Source organism: Schistocerca americana, chromosome 8, assembly GCF_021461395.2.
Source record: "Schistocerca americana isolate TAMUIC-IGC-003095 chromosome 8, iqSchAmer2.1, whole genome shotgun sequence".
NCBI lineage: Eukaryota > Metazoa > Arthropoda > Insecta > Orthoptera > Acrididae > Schistocerca > Schistocerca americana.
Genome location: NC_060126.1, coordinates 185,958,480 through 185,981,650, shown reverse-complemented (window position 1 = coordinate 185,981,650; position 23,171 = coordinate 185,958,480). Strand labels below are relative to the sequence as shown.

Sequence of the window (23,171 nt, the reverse complement as noted above, 5' to 3'; positions counted from 1 at the left end):
GTTTATTTAACCGCTGTCACATTCTTATTTGAAATTCTGGTATTTGTCTTGCATTTACATATGGGGTTTTGGATAGTTGAAACTTATGAATATCGTTTAAGTGTTGTCAGATACAATTGCAAGTGGAAAAGTATCTAACATTTGCGACATATTGCTTGCTTTGAGTTTAAGAGAGAGGCGAAGGCACCAGAGGCAGATTGAGGCATTTGTATTGTGTGGGGGACAAGTGCCTCTGGGAAACTCACGTCAGGAAACAATTTTTTTGTTTCAAGAAAGATCGTTCTGGCATGAATGATTTTCCACATTCGGGAAATCTCGATTAACGGTAGAATGCCACATTGCAAAACTAGTCGCATCCACTTAATAGTAGAATACCCCATTGTAGAACCAATCACAGCCACCATTACTGGTAGAATGACATATTGCAGAACACTATGCCATCACTATTGTAGTTTCAAGAATGAAATTTTCACTCTGCAGCGGAGTGTGCGCCTATATGAAACTTCCCGGCAGATTAAAACTGTGAGCCGCACCGAGACTCGAACTCGGAATCTTTCGCCGGAAAATGCTCTATCTGTCTGCGTCATTACGTAGGTGGCGGGCTGGCATACCCATTGGCTGTTTGCGATGGCCTGCCTGAGCATTATGCCGCATAAGTTCTTATAAGTTATTGAGAAAGTGTAGGAGAGACGCAAACTGATCTACTGAAGATGTGTGCTTGGGACCAGAACATTCTTCGTGTTAAAAAACTGAAGAGATATGAAAGGCATACAGTAGGGAACTGGGAATGGGAGATCTTGTGGAAGTGGGGGAGGGGTATAAAAGGAAGAGCTGAAGTGATATGATGGAGAGCTGGCAGTCTGGAAGAGGACAGAGTGACAAGCTTAATGTATAGAGTTGATGTGCTCTGGGAGAGGGCAAGCCAATGGTCTGAGAATATGATGTATTTAAGATATAGCATGATAGCAAGCTGGATAGCTAGACAAATAAGAACCTTTTGAGCTGCAGAGATTACAGGATGATCAGCTACAAAGGCGACATGCCTACGAGCGCCTTGGATTATTCCCTTTTGATTGTACTCTACAGCGATGATAAACTTCAGCAATGAGCTCTAGTAGCACTGGAAGCTGCTGTTAAAATTATTCTTTAATATGCGACTCGTTTCATTCAAAGACCATTTTCCAGCACACTTGGTTCAACAGCAAGAGCTACATTGGGATACAACGATGTTAGAAATGACACACAGTGTCAAAAAATGGATTTGAAACTGTTTGGGAAGTGAACATGCTAACATTTTTATTTTATTCCTTACACTTTTTCTAGTCGACTTTTTGATATTATGCTGTGTCCCTTTTTGACTTTATTGTTTCCCAGGTTAGCTCCTGGTATAAACTAAAGTCTTTGACGAAAAAATGAAGTATGGGAAAGGGAATAGGGAAATGATGTAATCTTTAGGTGCTGAGTTACTTATGATGCCACATACAATTGACCTGCAGAGAGGATATGCTCATGTGATACACCTGCTGAAAAGGTTGTCTAGAAACAGGAGTTCCTGACAGTCTCCTTGTAGCTTGTGGATTAGTTTGGGCTGCGGTCTGAGATGACGTTGTTATACAGAAGGAACTTGCCACTGATCAATGGTAGAGGTTTGCTGACAGTTCCCAGGCACTAAGCAGGTGGTGTAGGTACAGAACTTTCTGTCAGGCTGCATGTATTGGGTTACTCATAAGGACGTAATTTGTTGTCAGGCTGCATGTATTGCACATACGAGCTATGGAGGGAATGTGTCTGTAGGCTGAAATCGCTTTTGGATGGTGAAGAAGCATAAAACTAATCTATGGTTTGGATGTGCTATTGGACTTTATGGGCTAATCTGATGATATAGGGACAGTATTTTCTGTTAGTCTGCTTACATCCGATTGATGCGCCAGGGAGGAAATATGCCAACAGGTTCGCTAGATAAGGTACATGCCACTGATCAGTGGAGGGATATGCTGATCAACTCTGGTTGGTGGACTAGGGACTGAATTTGGTGTCAGGTTGCATTACTGGTTAGATCAGGTGATAAACGAATGTGCCAACAGGCTGAAATGTTGAGCTGGAGGAGAGGCACACCAGAAAGCTGGTCCACGTGGCTGTCAAAACGGTTCAAATGGCTCTGAGCACTATGGGACTTAACTTCTAAGGTCATCAGTCCCCTAGAACTTAGAACTAATTAAACCTAACTAACCTAAGGACGTCACACACATCCATGCCCGAGGCATGATTCGAACCTGCGACCATAGTGATCACACAAGTCAGTTACAAGACCCTTCTTGCACCATATTGTGTCACCTGTCCCACACTGTGCACTTTTCACCACAGGCTAGTGCTGTACACCAAGCTGTTTGGACTGATGGGACTGACGTGGGTGATGGAGATCGTGTCGTGGGCTGTGGGCGGACCTGCCTACTACTGGTACCTGACGGACCTGGTGAACCTACTGCGGGCTGTCTTCCTATTCTACCTGTTTTGCTGCAAGCGCAGCGTGCTTCGGCTGCTCAGGTCACGACTGCCCTCCTGGTGCCCGTGCTCACTGCCGCCATCAGAGGGTCATGGAGGCTCTGGATCAGGTGCGTACTCTACCATTTTAAGGCCTTCTTTGGCACTCTGTCTCTGCTGCCACAGCACAAATGTCTAGGCTGTCCTTGTGGACCTGCTTTCTTTCCAAACTACTTCCATTTGAAGGACAGTATAACCTGACTAGCACCTAATTTGACCAGTGACTTTTGTCAAGGAATGCCAAGTAGCTGGCTGGTACCATGGCTATTCTAATCACTGGTATATTGGAGGTACCTGGCACAAATTGCACTCTGCCTCCATCATTCCTGAATTCAGTGTTTATAAATGACAGCATTCTAATTGCCCTGTAGTATATGATAGGTGGAACATAAGAACAGTTTAAGAACCATGTGGTGTGCTCTGCTAATAGTTTTATATTGTACAGCTCTTTCCGCTTACAATGTGACGTCTGTCTCACGGTTCTCTGATCAGTTATTTTCCTCGAATAAATAGAACGAATGACTTTGGTTGATGGGCGGATGTGCTACAGTATGAGATGTATAACTTACTTTATGCATTACACTTTTATTCTGTCTCTCATCCTGTGCTGACGGTAGTTCAACCTTCTTGATAAATCATGCTAGGAGGGTTGTCTAAGAAGTAAGTTCCCATCGGTCGCAAAATGGAAACCACTGGGAAAATCCGGTATAGCTTTGCACAGGTGTGTTGGCCAGTGTCTCTAGCATGCCCGTCGATCGTGTCGCGACGCTCTTTTCAGTTTTGAATGAACAGTGAACACGGAAAAATGCGCAGGGAATAGTGTCTCCCGCCAAGTATGAGCGCCTGGTTAGAGATTTCGCCTGTGTCATGCAGCCCACATACACAACTGTCGAGCAGTTCCTTCTCCATGACAATTCTCGGCCGCATACTGCAGGGGCAGTGAAGACGCTCCTACAGCGTTTCCGATTAGATGTGTTTGATCACCCACAATACAGTCCGTAATTGGCTCCCCCTGAGTCTCATATCTCCTCACAAGAACCGATGGCTATGAAGACAAAATTTTTCCACAGACAACGAGCTGCAGACCGGTGCAGATAACTGGCCGAAAGTACAGGCGGCTGCTTTCTGTGACGAGGATATTGGAAAGTTGATACAACACTACGACAAAACTCGAAGTTGGAGCGAAGTAGAGAAGTACGTGGAAGGTGTACCTAACCGTTGCAGATGAAACTTTTCTGATTTTCGCTGTGGTTTCCATTTCGCGACTGATCGGAACTTACTTTCTGGACAACCCTCGTATTTCTTACAGATTACACAGAACTCAGTGTTAACATGGAAATGAAATACTGATCAAGTCTCTCTGCCTGGGGTTGGAAATACTAACTTTAGTATCCGGCAGTGATTCAGATTCCACACCCAGTGCAAGTGTCAACGTGAAGGAAGGTTATAAACAGCCAACTGCAACTTTCTCTTGCGGAAGATGCCTCTGCAGGTGCAGGCAGGTAACATGGGACAGTCCACTGACGTGAGAGTGCCTATTAATTCCTCGGCCCTGCACTTTTCCAGCACTTCTCAGTATTCTCTGAAGCCCTCCATATGTGTCTTTGACAGTAGAGTGATTAACCTTCTTTGTGCTTACGTATTCCATTTCGGGTGGCTCCATGAGCTCTCTGCATGTGCTTAATATGAGTTTCACAACTTTCTGGACTTTGATTCTGGGTAGCAGTTCACTTTGTGAAATCCACCATCGTTGGACACAAGAACAGCCTGTTTGTTCCATCGGTTTGTGCATCACTGTGTGAGTGTGAGTGATCATAAACATTGTTATACCTATGCGGAGTAGGATATAAAACTAACGTTATATGCCCAGCAATTTGAAGTTGCTCATCTTTATTACTAGGTGCAGCCAACACATTCATTTTTGTTGACAGATAACTGAACTACAGCTCCATTTCGTCTGTATCAGAGAGAGTCATTACTTGGCTGACAGCAAGGTCAGTATCATTACTGAACCTTTTCATTTATCTTTGGACATCTTCACACTCATTTGTGGATAATTGGGTCACAGTGTGATCATTGATTGTTATTGTATATCTCTATTGGATATTATTTTTGTATCATCGTGACAGAGTTTTATTGACATTCAGAGTTAAACTGAGTCTTTTGTGTCCTTCGTAAACTGCTTTCAACATAATTACATCGTTCACTGCGATCAGCCCAGGCACTCTGTGACCCAAGCGACTTCATTACGTCATCCAACCGTTGACATGTAATCCTTTCATTCGAAGACCCATATCAGCTTCTTGTTCTACTGCACTCGGTACACTACTTCAGTTAGGGTGGTCAGCTTTGCCGTGACAGGCTACAGAGCCCTACCCCAAAGAATCGAGCTGTGTCCACTTGCACAAAGAATACTCTTGATCCAACCACCGGACTGGGTGCTACTTTGTGACGGCATTCCTCACTCAGTAACTTTCTGGCTCCAATGGACGTTCATAGACCTCTACAGGAAAATCTCTCTATCACAGTTAAAAGTAAGAGGGTCAAGTCATACACGTTCTGACACTTTTTTCTACGAAACGAAACAGTTTATTGCCGCTTTAAACCCAGTCAAGTCCAGTCACTAGACCAAAATTCCTTTCCAACTTGCTACACATACCACTGTCATCGTCATATCGCGGAAAGGCTGTCAACAGAATAGCGCTCTCGCTGCCTAATCGAAATTCTTGTCTTGCAGTTGCTCCTTCCATATTCTTTCTCCCTGAGGGAGACTGTAACAGCAACTTCTCGCTACCTCGTTTTGGCAGTAACTACGTTGGACCCTTTCGATCAAACTTTCCCGTTTGGAGTAAAAAAATTCGAAATGCTGCCATCTTCTCTACTTGTCCCGCAAGACTTCTGAAGTCTTAATAATCCTTGGTAACCCCTCAGGATCCACAAATGTCAAGCAGCTTTGGAAAATTGTTTCAGGATTCATCCATTTGTCAGTCAGCACTGCTGTTGTGTGTTATTCGTTACTGAGACGAAAAGCAGTCACTCTGATTGGTGCTGTCCTCTCTCTCGAGATAAAATTTCGTGTGTATAGTGCTACCCCCTAGCCATGATTCCAGACAGAAGCTTTGAAAAGTTTCAATTGATTCCATGGATAACATGCTACACACATAATGTCAACCAAGGGAGTCCTTTTCGTACAGGAACCCTTAATCAAAACAAATGGCAGGTTGTAGCACTAGCAGTGGGGGGTATATAAAGCAAGTGGGATGGACACTGTAAATCCAGACCTATGCCCTTCCTGTCAACTATGTCCATCTGATTGCCTCCTTCCTCTCCTGCCGCCCCTCCTATGTTACCATCCATAATGGTGATTCCCGCATCTTCTACCCCTCTGTGGGTGTGCCCCAGGGCTCTGTCCTCTCCTCTCCCCTCTCCTCTGCGTCCTGTACACGGCAGATATGCCCCAACCCCCCCCCCCAACCCCTCCAGTACACCCTCTGCAGTATGCCGATGACACCGCCTTCCTTGATCTCGCCCCTACCCTTCAACAGACCCAACGCCATCTCCAGAATCACCTTGACCTTTTTGCCGCATGGTGTAACCAGTGGCTCCTTCCAAGACCCAGGTGAGTATTGTAGGTCGTACCACTCGCTCCTTCCAGCTCCTTGATTTCTCCCTTACCATCTGCATCCGTCCTGCCCACCTCTCCCCCACCCTCACCTACCTTGGCCTCACCATTGACCGTCACTTCACCTGGATCCCTCATCTCCGATCTATCCAATCCAAAGCCCACAACCACCTCTGACTCCTCAACTCTTCTCTGACCGGACATGGGGGTTGAACCCCTCTACCATCCTCCACACCTACAAATCCGTAATCCCATCCTCCGTTATGCCAGTCCCACTTGGATATCCGCCCCCCCCCCCAAATTGTATGTCCCTCTGAATCCTTGATCACCATGCACTCTGCCTCGACTTCTGTATACGCGGATCCTCTACGACCTGATTCCTTTCCATCATCTGCTCCTTTTCCTCGAACATATCCGCATCCTCTACACCTCCCGCTGCCTTGATCCCCCTCATCCCCTGATTGCTCCTCTCCTCTCCCACCCCTGCCCTCTGCCATGCCTTCACTGTTGTGTCTCCCCTACCCTCCACCTCTACACCCATCATCTCCTTTCCCAAGGTGGCTTCCATTGACTCTCCCTCCTGGATGATGTCCTCCCTCCCTCCAGTTATCCCTCCTATCAACTCTGATCCTCACCTCCCCCTCCCTTCCTCTGTCCTTTTCCCAGGCTCCCTCTCCCACCCCTTCCATCCTGTTTTTTCCCCACCTACCCTCTGCCTCCCTTCTCTCCCCCGAGTCCTTTTTGCTCTCAACTCCACTGCCTTTCCCACTCCTTCTCGTGTCTGGCCAGCCCCTCCCCCTTTTCTATGTTCCCTCCCTCCATTGGCTCCCCGCTTTTTTCCTTTCCTTTCCTCCCCCCCCCCTTTCCCCCTTCATCTGTCTGGGTCCTTGGCTCCCCCACCTGCCGCTGTGTCACCTGTATAGTGCTGTTTTAAGTGAGTGTTCAGTGTTGTGCGTCCCCTGTTAGTGTTGCGAAAAGCCACCATACTGTCAGTAGTTGTGTTTTTTTATCTCATGCGAACAGAAACCGCCCCCCCCCCTCTGGGGGGGGGGGGCGGGAATCGAAACCCAATAAAGAAAAAATAGAAAAAAAGACGCTATAAACAGTGCAGTTGTTGTAGTGCCGAAACTGGGCTATTTACCTGACGTGCAAAAGGGTTTGGTCATTGGCTTTCAGGCCACAGGTGGAAGCGTTTCCGAAACACCTAACTTCGTGTGCCACCATTGTTAAACTATACCAGGCATGGCAAAATGGTGCTATCCCAAACCAGCGCAGAGGTAGTTGTGGTGCACCACAGACGTGCAATTGTTGAGCAACTGAGCGCCTGGATGATCCAAACGTCAGCGTCTCCTCAGCGATCGATCAGCGAACTTTGCTGCGTAATGGGCCTCTGCAGCATGTGCCAGGTTCATACACCCGTGCTGGCTGCTGTTCATTAGCGACGCAGGTTGGTTTTGCATCCCGGTACCGCAATTGTACATTAACTGCGCGGCGACAGATGACCTCTTTAGCGAATCAAATGCTTCCACTGTTGTCCCGAAGCCAATGATCATGCCTTTTTGGACATCAGATAAATCTGCCCCTACCGCCAGCTCCCCCCCCCCTTCCCCCTCGCCCGACCCACTTCATATACTCTCCACTGCTAACGGTGCCACTGCTGGCTCTGTGTGGTTATTGCACGTTGACGTTGAAAATAGGTGGTGGTCATGTATTTCCACCTCTAAAAACACCTCATCATTCTGAAGGTACCTTGAATGCAAGGGTTTCTTCATCCAAGGAAATACGAAGAGGCCACAGGAACCCACGTGAAAATAACAGAAAGGCGAACATCGGGAGGGAGAGCATGAGCCAATATATGATAGCCCAAAGAAGCAGCATGTGTGGCCGTCTTGTGCAGAATAAGCAGAGGCGTTATCGTGGAGCGAAGGCACCCCCTTCGGCAGATTTATGTGACACTTCGTCTTGACAGCACCCCGGAACCTTGTCCAGCGATGTCGATGGTATGATCTTATTAAGGTTTGCCCCTTATGAACCTAATCTGTTATGCCACACAATGGCAGTCCCAAAAAATATTGGGTATCACTTTGCTCGATAATGGTTCGGTCGTCGCGTTTTTCAACAATGGCGAATACACGTTTCTAGTATACCCTTTCGTCCGTCGTCTCATGGTTGCAGCTATACACCTTTCACTCGTCTGTGGTAATTAGGCAGGTAAAGAACTGTGTGATGTACAAAATGTCGCAAAAAATGTTGAAAATTAAGGCATGACTGATTTTCTATTCTTCCACTATCGGGTCAATTTGATATGTTGGTCTTCGAACACTAGTTCCTCTTGAAATTCCTGATTATACACTGCAAAGTGGTTTGAGACTTCTTCTTCGTCGTTCATAATTGTTTAGCCACAATGGAAGCACCTGTGGCATCTAAGAGCTGTCATATGATGGTACACTGTTGGTATATGCTTTAACCACCTAAGCACGGACTGTTGCAACGTTGTCTCGTCCCAGATGTAGAAACCTAGTTACGGCACGATTCTCCACTCCATTAATGTACTGCGCCATTTTGTCTTGGCTCCTCTTGCGACTTGTTATAGTGGTGATTTAAATGTTCCAGCACTGCAGACCTGTACCTGCACTTAAAAAATAATAATTTGCGAAATTGATTCACAATTTGGACTCACATTAGCTGCATTATGTATGAAGATGTTACCTATTGATGACACATGAAAATTTATGCCTAACCGGGACTCGAGCCTGGACTTCCTGCTTGTCACGAGTGGTCGCCTTAGCCACTTCAGCTGTCAAAGCACCTTCTAGTGCCGACCCGAATTTCCACACGTCATACTGTCTACAACCCCATCGCGCCACAGCGTTTCAAGGAGACAAACGTATTCACCATTAGTATTACGATCGTAATTTTGTCCGCTGAGGCTTGTAATACTTGTTTTTATCAATGTCTGAAGAAACAGACATTGGAGAAAAGGTTGCAGCTGTTCTAAATTTATGATATTCATTCGCAATTGCGGAATATTTCTGACATTAGCTGCACTTGATATGAAGATATTACCTATTGGTGTAAGACTCTCATCAGTAAATATTACAAGTCCTGACTGGCAAAACTGCGCTCGAAATACTAGTGTTTAAAACCTTTGTCTCACTTAAATCTTATGGCGGGAATTCAAGTAAAGTTGCGAGCAGTGGTGTCATAGATTGTATGACATACGGTAGTTTGGGTCAGTGCTGCGAGCGTGTTCAGATAGCGGAAGTGGTTAAGGCGACCTTTCGTGACAAGTGGGAAATCTGGATTCGAATCTTGGTCCGGCACAAATTTTCATGTGCCGCTAACAGGTAATATCTTCGTACGTAATGCAACTACTGTCAGAACATCAATTTAGTACTGCTGCAAGACCATCATCAATGACTGTTGCTTCAGACATTGTTAAAAAAATAATTATGTAACTTTAATTTTTTATTTGATAATTAAAAAAATGTATGACTATGCTCTCATACAGGTTTTGCAGCCACATAGTTGTTGCAGTTTCACTAATTCGGCGTCTGTACCAGTGCGAAAAGAACAAAATAAAAAAGGTCGTCTGGAGGTGAGGATGTCATTCTGACAGTAACGGCTAAATCTACCTAATATGATTGCCTATCTAATGATGTTATTACTGAACATGACCCTAATTTGTGTTTGCCATTTGGTTACTTATGATAAATTTTGTGTGCATCTAGCATGAAATGTGGCTATTAGGATTGCTCTACATGTGTAAACTCGGAACTCTGCTAACTGTTTCAGTATATCGTCCAGGATTGTGCTCTAGCTAAGATGCTGGACTTATATTTTGGAGAAGGGGCACTAATGCCGTCTTCTCATCATGATTTACATTTACAGAAGCTTCCTTAACACATTTAATGCTTCATTTCACGCTTCTTTTTAGAACACTAAAAATTTTGTTATCGTAATCGTTCAAGGATGTCAGCTAAAATGTTGAAAAAAAATACTTTCTTAACTTTGAAAGAAATATATATATTTTTTACATTTTACATTTATGCAAACCTCTGTGAAACTTATGCAAAACTGTGTGAAATTTGCAGCATTAATAAACATATGTTAAGTATAAAAACATAGTTTTAAACACTAAATGAACAACAGCTATGATAGAATCAATGACTTAATCGAAAGCGGGTGAATGGCATCTGTTTGTAGATGCTATGCAAACCTAGAAATCAGTTTTTGTCTTTATGGAACTTAAGTTTACTTTGCACTTCGCACATATGACAGAGGCACAGTAACATCTTTCCAAACATGGCGAGCAGCGGTAAGAGGAGAGAAAGAGCTAATAATGCATATGCCTATAATTTTGTGAATGTCATGAACATACACTGAAGGGCCAAAGAAACTGGTACACCAGCGTAAAATCGTGTAGGGCCTCCACGAGCACGTAGAAGTGCCGCAACACGACGTGGCGTGGACTCGACTAACTGCTCAAGTAGTGCTGGAGGGAACTGACTCCATGAATCCTGCAGATCTGTCCACAAATCCGTAAGAGTACGAGGGGGCTGGAGATCTCTTCTGAACAGCACGTTGCAAGGCATCCCAGATATGCTCAATAATGCGCATGTCTGGGGAATCTGGTGACCACTGGACGCGTTTAAACCAAGAAGAGTGTTTCTTGAGCCACTCTGTAGCAATTCTGGACGTGTGGGGTGTCGCATTGACCTGCTGGAATTGTCCAAGTTCTTCGGAATGCATAATGGACATGAATGGATGGATGCTTACGTACATGTCACCTGTCAGAGGCGAATCTAGAAATATCAAGGGGTGTCATATTACTCCAACTGCACACGCCCCACACCCTTTCAGGCCCTCCACCAGCATGAACAGTCCCCTGCTGCCATACAGGGTCCATGGATTCATGAGGTTGTCTCCATACCTGCACAGATCCATCCACTCAATACAATCTGAAACGGTCTCGTCCGACCAGGCAACATGTTTGCAATCATCAACAGTCCAATGTCAGTGTTGACGGACCCAGGCGAGGCGTAAAGCTTTGTGTCGTGCAGTCATCAAGGGTACACGAGTGGGTCTTCGGCTCCGAAAGCCTTATCGATGATGTTTCGTTGAATGGTTCGCACACTGTCACTTATTGATGGCGCAGCATTGAAATCTGCAGCAATTTGCTCTTCTGTCTTCGTTGGCCCCGTTGTTGCAGGGTCTTTTTCCGGCCGCAGCGATGTTGGAGATTTGATGTTTTACCGGATTCCTGACATTCACGGTACACTTGTGAAATGGGCGTTTGGGAAAATCCGCACTTCATCGCTACCTCGGAGATGATGTCTCCCGTCGCTCTTGCACCGACTGTAACACCACGTTCAGATTCACTTAACTCTTGATAACTGGCATTGTAGCAGCAGTAGCCGATCTAAGAACTGCGCCAGACGCTTGTTGTCCAATACAGGCGTCGCCGACCGCAGCGCCGCATTCTGCCTGTTTACATATCTCTTTATGTGAATACGCATCCCTGTACCAGTTTCTTTGGCGCGCCAGTGTAGTAAAAAGATGTTTTGTTTTTATTTTTCTGTGTGTTGTAAGGAGAAGTTTCATGTACAATTTTTTCCACCAATTCGTCAGTGAAAAAACATTCAAAAAAGTGGTACAATATAGGCAACTCTAACATTGATTGGGACAGCGCGATATTTCCTTTCAAACCAAACAGAGCATTTACAAATCAAGCACTTTGGTTTTCTCCAAACGATACGATTTTCAGCATCTTAGGGTATTTTTCAGAAGCTTGTATTTGCGGTACATCAGCAACAACTTGATTATTATCACCCTCCAAAAAATTATTTGAACTCTTGCGAGTAGTTCCTCTAGTAGTCTGCAGATTCCAGATCATTTACAATTACCGTAAGATCTCCATCCGAATCGTCAAAATCTAAAGTATCTTCACTGTCAGACGGACATTCTAGGGCCATGTATTCTTGATAAGTAACCACTTTCGTCGTTCATTTTTAAAATATCAGAATGACTCCATTATAACACTCAAACTAGCATTGGAATCTAGACGAATAAAGTAAACACTAATTTGTTATCGTTCGAATGTACTGTACATATGCAAACGATATTGATTCCTGCAGTACTCGCATACTTATGACCAGAAGTAGAAGATGAACTGAACAGTACACTCTCCAAAGGTTAAAGAAGCACTACACATTTTTTTCATTCTTGTGCGTAACTACTAACAATCACCATAAGAGAGCAATATGTGCCACACTGACATTGCTGTACAGACCAACACGCCGGCCGTTGTGGCCGAGCGGTTCTAGGCGCTTCAGTCCGGAACAGCGGTGCTGCTACGGTCGCAGGCTCGAATCCTGCCTCGGGCATGGATGTGTGTGATGTCCTTAGGCTTAAGTAGTTCAAAGTCTAGGGGACTGATGACCTCAGATGTTAAGTCCCTTAGTGTTTAGAGCCATAGACAACAGACACTGTCGCGTCATGAGCTCACTCTCAATAGCGCATTCTAGTGGCAGATTCTTTTCTGTTACCCCCAAAAAGCAACATTGCCCGTAAGCAAGGCAGTTTGCAGTGTTAAATGTCAAGGACATCGATGAAAAGAGAGTTGAACCTAGGGTCTGCACATCTGCAAAGCAGCGCAGTGAAGCGTTGAAAGGAACTTTGGCGCGGTCCGTCAGAAAAAGAGGCTACAAAGCCAAGATCGAGTCCCGTATCTCTGCCCTAGGCCAGTGCTACATTCGAAACTGGAAACTGGTTGAGATTGACTTACGATCACTTACATGTGGAATGCCTGATGGGTTTGAATTAGAATATCATTATTGATACGTGAGTGTAATCTCTTTTTCCTGTCGGTTAGATTCTTTTTACCACCCCTGTTCAAAGGCTACTGTCAAACGAGGCCTCTTTTTTGCTCCCCATACTTTTGACTGGTGGTCACATTACTGTGACACGACAGTGTACCGGGTGATCAAAAAGTCAGTATAAATTTGAAAGCTGAATAAATCACGGAATAATGTAGATAGAGAGGTACAAATTGACACACATGCTTGGAATGACATGGGGCTTTATTAGAACCAAAAAATACAAACGTTCAAAAAATGTCCGACAGATGGCGCTTCATCTGATAAGAATAGCAATAATTAGCATAACAAAGTAAGACAAAGCAAATATGATGTTCTTTACAGGAAATGCTCAGTATGTCCACCATCATTCCTCAACAATCGCTGTAGTCGAGGAATAATGTTGTGCAAAGCACTGTAAAGCATGTCCGGAGTTATGGTGAGGCATTGGTGTCGGATGTTGTCCTTCAGCATCCCTGGAGATGTCGGTCGATCACGATACACTTGCCACTTCAGGTAACCCCAAAGCCAATAATCGCACGGACTGAGGTCTGGGGACCTGGGAGGCCAAGCATGACGAAAGTGACGGCTGAGCACACTATCATCACCAAACAACGCGCGCAAGAGATCTTTCACGCATCTAGCAATATGGGGTGGAGCGCCATCCCGCATAAATATCGTACATTCCACCAAGTGTTTATCAGCCGGGCAGGGGATGATGCGGTTCTGTAATATATCGGTGTACCTCTCACCCGTCACGGTAGCAGTTTTGCTGTCCAGCGCCATCTGTCGGATATTTTGTGAACTTTGTTTTTTTTTTTTTTTTTTTTTGTTCTAATAAAACCCCATTTCATTCAAAGCATGTGTGTCAATTTTTACCGCTCTATCTACATTATTCCGTTGTTTATTAAGTTTTCAAATTTATACTGACTTTTTGATCACCCTGTATAACCCGTTGTCAAAATGGCCTTTTTTGCTGCGTTTGGTGATTTGTACGTTTTTGTGAGCTGATGCAACATTCTAGAAACTTCACTGTAACGCAGACACACGAAAATTTGTCTTCACTATCATTTCTGATCCTATACTGTGAGATATTTTTCTTAGTTGCTCGTGAGTCTTCCAAGTGGTATGGTATGGTCCTCGTCCACGAAACTTTTCTTCCAGAATTGGATAAACGTTAGAAACGCACAGGTTTCATGATTCACTACTATACAGCGCGAACGCCTTGTGTTGCATTCGTTCTGCAAGCCTTTTTTTCTTCTTTTTTTTCTACTCTGCAGTCCAGTTGGCACTGGCCACACTTGCGGGAAACGCGCAGCGTTTTTATGATCTCTCTGTAAACTGAGGAGCGAGCAGCTTTGCAGTAAGCGGTCTTCCAGGAAGAACGGTACTGCAGCCTGAATAAGAATCTGTTGCGTGTCTAGCACCGCAGTGCAGCAACCTACGATTTAAGTAAATTCTGCTCATGTCACGTACATTTAAGACTATCGACAAAACATTTATCACCATAAGACCGATGACTAAGGAGTACCCTGTGTAGTGATACCATGTGAATAGCTTTGTAGATTATATTCACGGTACAAAGACATCAAAGACATGAAATGGATTTGTTGAAGAACACGAAATACACTGGCATTAAAAAGAGATGAAGACAACGTACTAGACGAAAACTCAACGACTTACTGAAGGTCTCGAACTGTTTAAGTAAAGCAAAAGTTTTACAATAGTTTCTTTAAATAAATTACCGTATAATTATACTGAAGAGCCAAAGCAACTGGTACACCTGCCTTATATCGTTTAGCCGCGCGGGGTAGCCGTGCGGTCTATGGCGTCTCCTCACGGTAAGCGCGGCTCCCCCCGTCGGAGGTTCGAGTCCTCCCTCGGGCTTGGGTGTGTGTGTTTTCCTTAGCGTAAATTACTTTAAGTAAGATTAAGTACTGCGTAAGACTAGGGACCGATGGCCTCAGCACTTTGATCCCATACCAAAAATTTCCAATTTAATATCGTGTAGGACCCCCGCGAGCACACTGCAGGGCCGCAACGCGACTTGGTATCGACTCGACTAATGTCTCAAGAAGTTCTGGAGGGAATTGACACCATGAATCCAGCAGGGCTGTCCATAAATCCGTAAGAGTACGAGGGGGTGGATATCTCTTCTCAACAGCAGTTGCAAGGCATCCCAGATACTCTCAATAATTTTCATATCTGGGGAGTTTGGTGGCCAGCGGAATTGTTTCAACCCATAAAAGTGTTCCTGTAGCAATTCTGGACGTGTTGAGCGTCATGTTGTCCTGCTGGAATTGCCCGAGTCCGTCGGAATAGACAATGGTCAAGAATGGATGCAGTTGATCAGACAGATCAGGGTTCCCATATCACCCCAATTACACACGCCCCACCCTATTACAGAGCCTCCACCAGCTTGAACAGTCCCCTACTGAAATGCAGGGTCCATGGATTTACGAGGTTGTCTCCATACCCGTACACGTCCATCCGTTCGATACAATTTGAAACAAGACTCGTCCGACCAAGCAACATGTTTCCAATCACCAACAATCCAACATCGGTTCTAACGGGCCCAGGTGAAGCGTAAAGCTTTGTGTCGTGCAGTCATCAAGGATACACAAGTGGGCCTTCGGCTCCGAAAATCCATATCGATGGTGTTTCGTTAAATGGTTCGCACGCTGACACTTGTTGATGGCCCAGCATTGAAATCTGCAGCAATTTGCGGAAGGGTTGCACTTCTGTTACGTTGAACGACTGTTCAGTCGTCGTTGGTCCCGTTCTTGCAGGATCTCTTTCCGGCCGCAGCGATGTCGAAGATTTGATGTTTTACCAAATTCCTGATAGTCACGATACACTCGTCAAAAGATCGTACGGAAAAAAACCCACTTCATCACTACCTCGGAGATGCTGTGTCCCATGTCTCGTGCGCCGACTATAACACTACGTTCAATCTCACTTAAATCTGGATGACGTGCCATTGTGTCAGCAGTACTCGATCTAAAAACTGCTCCAGAGACTTGTTGTCTTATAGGCGTTGCCGACCGCAGGGCCGTATTCTGCCTGCTTACATATCTCTGTTTTTGAATACGCATTTCTATACCAGTTTCTTTGGCGCTTCAGTGTATTATACGATCCATTAATCTTACGTATACTGTTAAAATTTTACCTCTTCTGAGAGTGCAATATCTTGGTCCTGTTGACAGCCTATGTGTCTGGAACATTAATGTTTTCGATGGGTATAACACGTTTCTGTGTCTGGTTTAAGTATGTTTCTCTTTCTGATTTATTCAAGTCCGTATGTTTCTGCTTATGACGGGCACAAAGGAACAGAATAAGTGGTGATTAGCATGGGCGACCTGGCACACAACAGCACACAAATATCCAAAAGAAAAATGTCTTTCAATGGAAATTCCGTGTGGCTAGGGCCTCCCGTCGGGTAGACCGCTCGCCCGGTGCAAGTCTTTCGAGTTGACACCACGGCGGCGAATAGCGTCTCGATGGGTATGGTTCAAATGGCTCTGAGCAGTATGGGACCTAACATCTGAGGTCATCAGTCCCCTAGAACTTAGAACTACTTAAACCTAACTAACCTAAGGACATCACAGACATCCATGCCCAAGGCGGGATTCGAACCTGCGGCCATAGCGGTCGCGCGGTTCCAGACCGAAGCGCCTAGAACCGCTCAGCCACTGCGGCCGGCCGATGGGGATGAAATGATGATGATAAGGACAACACAACACCCAGTCCCTGAGCAGAGAAAATCTCCAACCCAGCCGGGAATCTAACCCGGGCCGTTAGGTATGACATTCTGTCGCGCTGACCACTCAGCTACCAGGGGCGGACATGTCTTTCAATGAAGGCTTTCGTGAGCTGGTGAGTCTTCCGGTTCATATATTCGTGATTCTAACGTTTTGTCCAATTCTGGAATCGAAAAGTTTCATGGACGAGGACAGCACCACCTGGAAGACCCACGAGCATCTAAGAAAAATATCTCATAGAATCTAAAGGATCAGAAATGTTATTGAAGACAAATTTTCGCGTGTATGCATTACAGTGAAGTTTCTAGAATGTTGCATCAGCTCACAAAGACGTACAAATCACCAAACGTAGTAAAAAAAAGTCGCTTTTGACCATGGGAAATACGCTGTCCAGTCACAGCAATGTGACCAGTAAAAAGCCTAAGTACTCACCTTTTCCAGCTCGGACTGCTGCGAGATGTGCGGGGAGAGAGTGAGGTTGTGGAAGGTACTTACAGGGATGTGGAGCCCTGCCGACTCTAGTGCCATGGTCAGCCACGCTAGATTTTTCGGTTGAGGATCCATGGTGCAAACAGCCCGATCGAAGTGTTCCCACAGATTCACGACTGCGTTTAAATCCAGGGACTGCGGTTGTTGGGTATGTGTGTAAACTCATCCTGGTTCTCTTCAAAACATGATGTTCCATCGTGCCAAGCGAAAACAAACTGCATGTAGGGATGGACACGAACACCAAGGATAAATGCATAATGCGCCTTCCAGAATTACGAGATCACTCAGGGAACGCCACGAAAACATTCCCCAGACCATAATGCTTCCTCCTCTGGCCTGGACATTTCACGCCACACACGCCAACGGCCAACTGTCCGATGGAGCATGAAACGTGAGTCATCCGAAAAGGCCACCTGTCGCCAGCCAGTGGACGTCCAGCTGCAGTATTGGCGTCGAAATTCTGAACGGTCGTTGAGGAGACACTGTTGGTAGCCTGCTGGCTCATCAGGGCGGTCAACTGCTCAACTACTGCATGTCTACTCGCTTGTACATGTCATTGTAGATGTTGTCCACCCCGCCATCTATGGATCATGGATACCACAGTTGACATGGCATCGGTTTTGGATAGCACAATTTTGCCATGTATGGTGTTCTTTAAAAATGGTGGCACACTGACAATTTACAAACTTAGTCGTTTCGGAAATGCTTCCACCTTTGGTCTGAAAGCCAATGATTGGACGTCAGATAAACAGCTCCATTTCTGCAAACCCTCTTTCAGCATAATTTCCGTTCAGTGCAAAGGCCTCATGCCACCTTACTGTCGGAGCCTGTATGCCCACGTAGTACCACTCTACTAATCGATATTAGAGTCAGCATCATGCTGCATGAATGACCTCCCCATCATCCACGTACTGCTTCCGGCAGAGTGCAGCCTTCATTGGGCCAAACAGATGCAATTCAGAAGGTACGAGATACGGGCTGTAGGGTGCATAGGGCAGAATAGTCCAATGAAGTTCGGTGGATGAGTGTGTCAGCACTATCAACGTCCGCCACCGGTAGCTGAGTGGTCAGCGTGATAGTATGTCAATCCTAAGGGCCCGGGTTCGATTCTCGGCTGAGTCGGAGATTTTCTCCGCTCAGGGACTCGGTGTTATGTTGTCCTAATCATGATCATTTCATGCCCATCGACGCCCAAGTCGTCGAAGTGGCGTCAAATCGAAAGACTTGCACCCGGCGAACGGTTTACTCACGGGAGGCCCTAATCACATAACATTTTTAGCACTAGCAACATAGACGTCCAGGTGAGCAACGAGTTGTTTGATTGTGATACATCTATCATCTCCAATGAGAGTGTCTGTATACTCCAACTATGCAGGAGTTGCAGGTCTGTGCGGCCAGCCGGCACATGGGAGATCGGACAGGGTTGCTCGACCTTGTTGCGATGATGACAGACGCATCCCCCAGCGACGCACTGTGATTTTGCTCATTGCCAGGTCTCCGTAGACATTCTACAAACGACTATCAATATGTCCAACTCTCTGGTTTTTTGCCAAAAGAAACTCAATGAGAGCTCTGTGCCTGGAACGCACCTCCATTACAGACGTTATTTTGAAGGGTACATATAGTGCTGCTACCTATCGGAACTTCATGAAATTACAGGTGGTGAAACGAGAATATTCCGCAATGTCCCACAATAAATTTTGAATTTTTTCAACCGAAATTGGCCGAGAAAAAAAAGTGTTGTATTACTGTTCATCGTATATCAGGGCGGCAGCACCACGGCCCGGACTCTGACAGACCAGAGGCTGCGGCGACTCAAACCGGCGAGACCAACACAGGACGGATCCAGCGGCCTGGTCAGCATGCCGAGACATGCGCAGAACTATAATCAATGCGCGCAGACCGAACTGCTTCTCAATACTGCGGAAATCGACTGGAGCCAGTCACACGTATGGCATCCCTCCAAGAGGTGGTTATCTAGGCTCGCGCTCTGACCCCAAAAGCCAGTTCCAACACACCAAGCAGCCCCGGAAAGATTTCACTAGGACATCACTCTCTACAACGCGGACGCCTCTCCACTATGCACGCCAGCGACGGAGCGGACTTGGCCATTGTTAAGAGTGTCGTCCTGGTAGGCCTTGGTATAGTCTGCATCACTACTTTGTAACACGCCCGGGAGTACGAATGGGTGGGGGCACCTTGAACTGACTTCTCGTTTCGTGACCGTTGCTTTTCTTGACCGTGCGCCCTGTACACACCACGTACCTGGTAATCCCGCGGCGGTCATATTGTTCTGCTCCACAGCGGCTCTTGGCCTGAAATTATCTATCGAAAAAAATGCAAGCAGGTTTAGGGGAGCCACTCAACGTTTAAACACAACACTGCCTATGGACATCCATATTCTGAGACGATATTGAAACCACAGGTTGCACTGTTTACACTCTAAATCGTAAATGTATATCCCAATTATCAATCTTGATGATTAACAGTCCAAAATATAATTCAGACGAGCGTACGCGTAACCGACACGACGCGGGTGATTGTTGATGATGCGGAAGCCGAATGATCGAGCGAAAGTTCTTACGCTCGTCACGCATAAAGGTATCTGGTAATGGTCCTCCTTGTCACTAGTAATGATATAACACTGTTCGTAAAGTTAATTTTTCAGTTCTCAGTTCTCACTTGTACGAGCGTACGCGTAACCGTCGTGGCGCGGCTGATTGTTGATGATGCGGAACGCGATGATCGAACGCACGTTCTCACGCTCGCTACAAATCACTGGCACTTGAGTGCACTCTTTTGTGGTAAGTAGTATTACTGATTCACATTTGTTCATTCTTGGAGACCGAACACGGCGCGGATGATCGATGCCATGTGACACGCAACGAGAGGATACATAAATACGTTATTAACGCCACTGTTCATTTTCAATTACTTCTTGATGCACTTTCCTCTGAACCATTTCCATATGTCATCACTTTACTATAATAGCACTTGTAGCAACACTTCAACCTGAATACTAACAATGGTTCTACATGCAGAGCTACACACTACACAACATATCAGTTTCGTGTCCCGTGCTCGACTCCCTACAGACGCGGCTGCCCGCAAGGATACTCCAAAACTAAGCCAGCGATATGACTAGACGTTTACAACTTCTTCACCGCGTCGAAAGCGTCAGACTTGTATGGGTGATTGAAGTAATTGCAGTGACTTATTGTGTTCTGCATATACATCTACATCACTACTCTGCAATTCACACTTAAGTGCCTGGCAGAGGGTTCCCTGAACCGCCTTCAGCCTGCGAGGGCTCTTCGTAAAGTAAGGTCTGATCAGTCACGAAATGGAAACCACTGTCACAAACAAAAATGTTTTATTTGCAACAGTTAGACACTCCTTCCAGCTACTTCTCTACGTAGTCTCTGCTCTGACTTAGACACTGGTCGTAGCACTGTACCAACTCTCCAACGCCCTCGCCATAGGGTGTGCATAGACAGAAAGCGGGCTCCATGTGCAGAGGACACCGGCGTGAAGCGGCGTGCGTGACCCAGCGTGCAAAACATTCCCTTGTTATCTAATGAGGCGGGACACAATGACAGCCAGCTGGTGGCACCGACTGGTGCGGCATCGCACCTGTCGGCAAGCCCGAATAAATGAGACATTCTTTGCCGGCTTTCGGTTCGCCGATTCGCGAATTCGCGACGTGCTGCACTCACAGAATCGAGGCGCAAGCTCTACAATCTTTCTCAAACGATATTGCAGAAACTAGTCGGAAAAAATTGACTTTCACCTCACATATAGCTTTATATGTCAACTTCATAGTGATGTGCCCAAAATTTCTATAATTATCATGCTTATTGCGATGTTCACATTTAAGTACGATACTGTTCTAAACTCGAAAAGTCTGCAATGAAGAAAAGACGTCGCTATGATTTTGCGTTTGATGCGTGTTACAGCATATGTTTCTGCGAATGAAAATTAGCTAAGATATTGAATTTTTCTTTAGATTTGGCAGACTTTAGACTGTCTCCAGTCTCGAGAAAATGGAATTTATGCAGCATGTTCACTTCCAGCCGCACGCACATGAGAATGAAATATTCATAATATGCCTCGTACTTCCGAGGCCATACCATACGAGATTTTGGCAAGTGATAGGTCACAAAGAGGATAATATTTTGCTATATGGTTGGTACGCAAAACTTCCTTACTTACAACGGTATAGCAGAAGCTATGGCTTTTAATTATTTTCTCAATCCAATACTGTAATTTTTTAAGAGTTTTCGACAGTGAATTTCTTCTGTTATGCTACTGTAGCCGAAACAATCAGGTCTTAACCTCTCTGGTCACCAGTTGCTTGTTTAACATGACACTGTTCCATAATTACGTCGCAGTAGCTACTACAAGGCGAGTTTGCCCAAATTATACTGTGTTTTAGCAAAAGCATTAATATTAAAACTGTCAACAAGAGAAATATGCTTGTTACTCATAACTGATGACGCTTCTTCAGATGAGAAAAGGTTAACAATTCAGACAGAAGTAACTCACCAATTCTATTGTGGTTTTGTCAGAATTCCATTACCCATCATATTTTAATAGTGAACAATTGCAATGGAAAGTTACCATAGGATTTTCTCCTTATTCTTCATCTGAGGAATACGATAATACCTCGCAGCAAATAGTGTACCACCTTTTTGTTCCTATCACCATTCAGAGTAGACTGGTGATCTTCTTCGTCGTAATTGTCTTTTAATGTGTTGTAATGTGTTTTATCCTTAATGAGTATCTCAAGTTGTTCATAAAACAATGACTATCATGGTTATGTAACCTTGTTATCTACAGATACTCAGGCACTAATTTTGTTGTTTCTAGTAGAACGATGCTGAATTTTTACTGTAGGGTAGAACTGAAGCAATAAGAACTTTCATAATTCTAGAACTGTGAACAAACTGACGATTTGCAGAATCTTGACAAATTTTCGTCAAAGTCAATATGATGAATTAAAAGATATTTGACGTAAGAATATTCACTCTCTTACACCGTACACAGATAGGACCTGAGAGATGATACACTATTTGGTGTGCTTTTTCGTATGTCAATAATACTTGAAGTGTAGAAAGAAAATTCTTTGGTGAGTTTCAGCCCCAGATCTTCATTATTAAAGATACACTGGGATACATGATTCCCCTGAAGTTGGAACAGAATTGGCGATTTAGTTGCATCTGAGTTGTTGAACTTTTTTTCTTCAGAGAAGTGTCATCAGTGATGTATTTTGAGCAATGCATCGATTTATCTAACTGCCATGCCGAATTTTGTTTTTGCCAAAACACAGTAAAAATTGCACAAACTCACCTTGCAATAACTTTTGTGACAGAATCTTGAAACAGAGTGTCTCACTAAACAAGCAATAGGCGACCAGAGAGAACCTCATTGCGTAGGTTCGCTGCAACATAAGTGAAGGAACTTCACTTGTATTTTCACACTAGCAAATTATCTTTTCGCTACCTGTCAATGACTTTTCAAAAATTACAGTACTGGGTTGAAAAGAAAAATTGTAGCTTCAGCTAAATCAACATAGATTTAAAAGTTCCATGTGTGAACAATACTCTCCTCGTTGTTTGATGTCATTTGCCAAACTCTCGTTTCGGTATCTCGAACGGCTTTGGAGATGCGAGGTATGTTATAAATATTTCACTGTCGCGGATGCGGTCGGAAGTAAAGGTGCTATATATATTTCCTCCAGATTGGAGACAGATAAAAACCTCCCCCCAAGTCTAAAGAAAAATTTGATATCTTACCTAAATTTCGTCACAGTAACATATGTACCAAAAGCAAAATCATAGCAAAATATATTTTTCATCGGAAACTTTTTCGAATGTTGCGCAGCTTCTTACTTAAATACAA

General features: G+C 44.8%; 1 protein-coding gene across 2 annotated transcripts in view; it reads left to right on the top strand.

Annotated features, from left to right (window-relative positions):
* LOC124545051 (probable G-protein coupled receptor Mth-like 1) overlaps nt 1-23,171 on the top strand; it is a 399,074-nt gene that overhangs the window by 365,584 nt on the left and 10,319 nt on the right. For both annotated transcript variants that reach the window (XM_047123840.1, XM_047123839.1), the window contains exon 9: nt 2,365-2,612. In XM_047123840.1, coding sequence (XP_046979796.1) covers nt 2,365-2,612 — 248 coding nt within the window. The remainder of the gene's footprint in view (nt 1-2,364; nt 2,613-23,171) is intronic.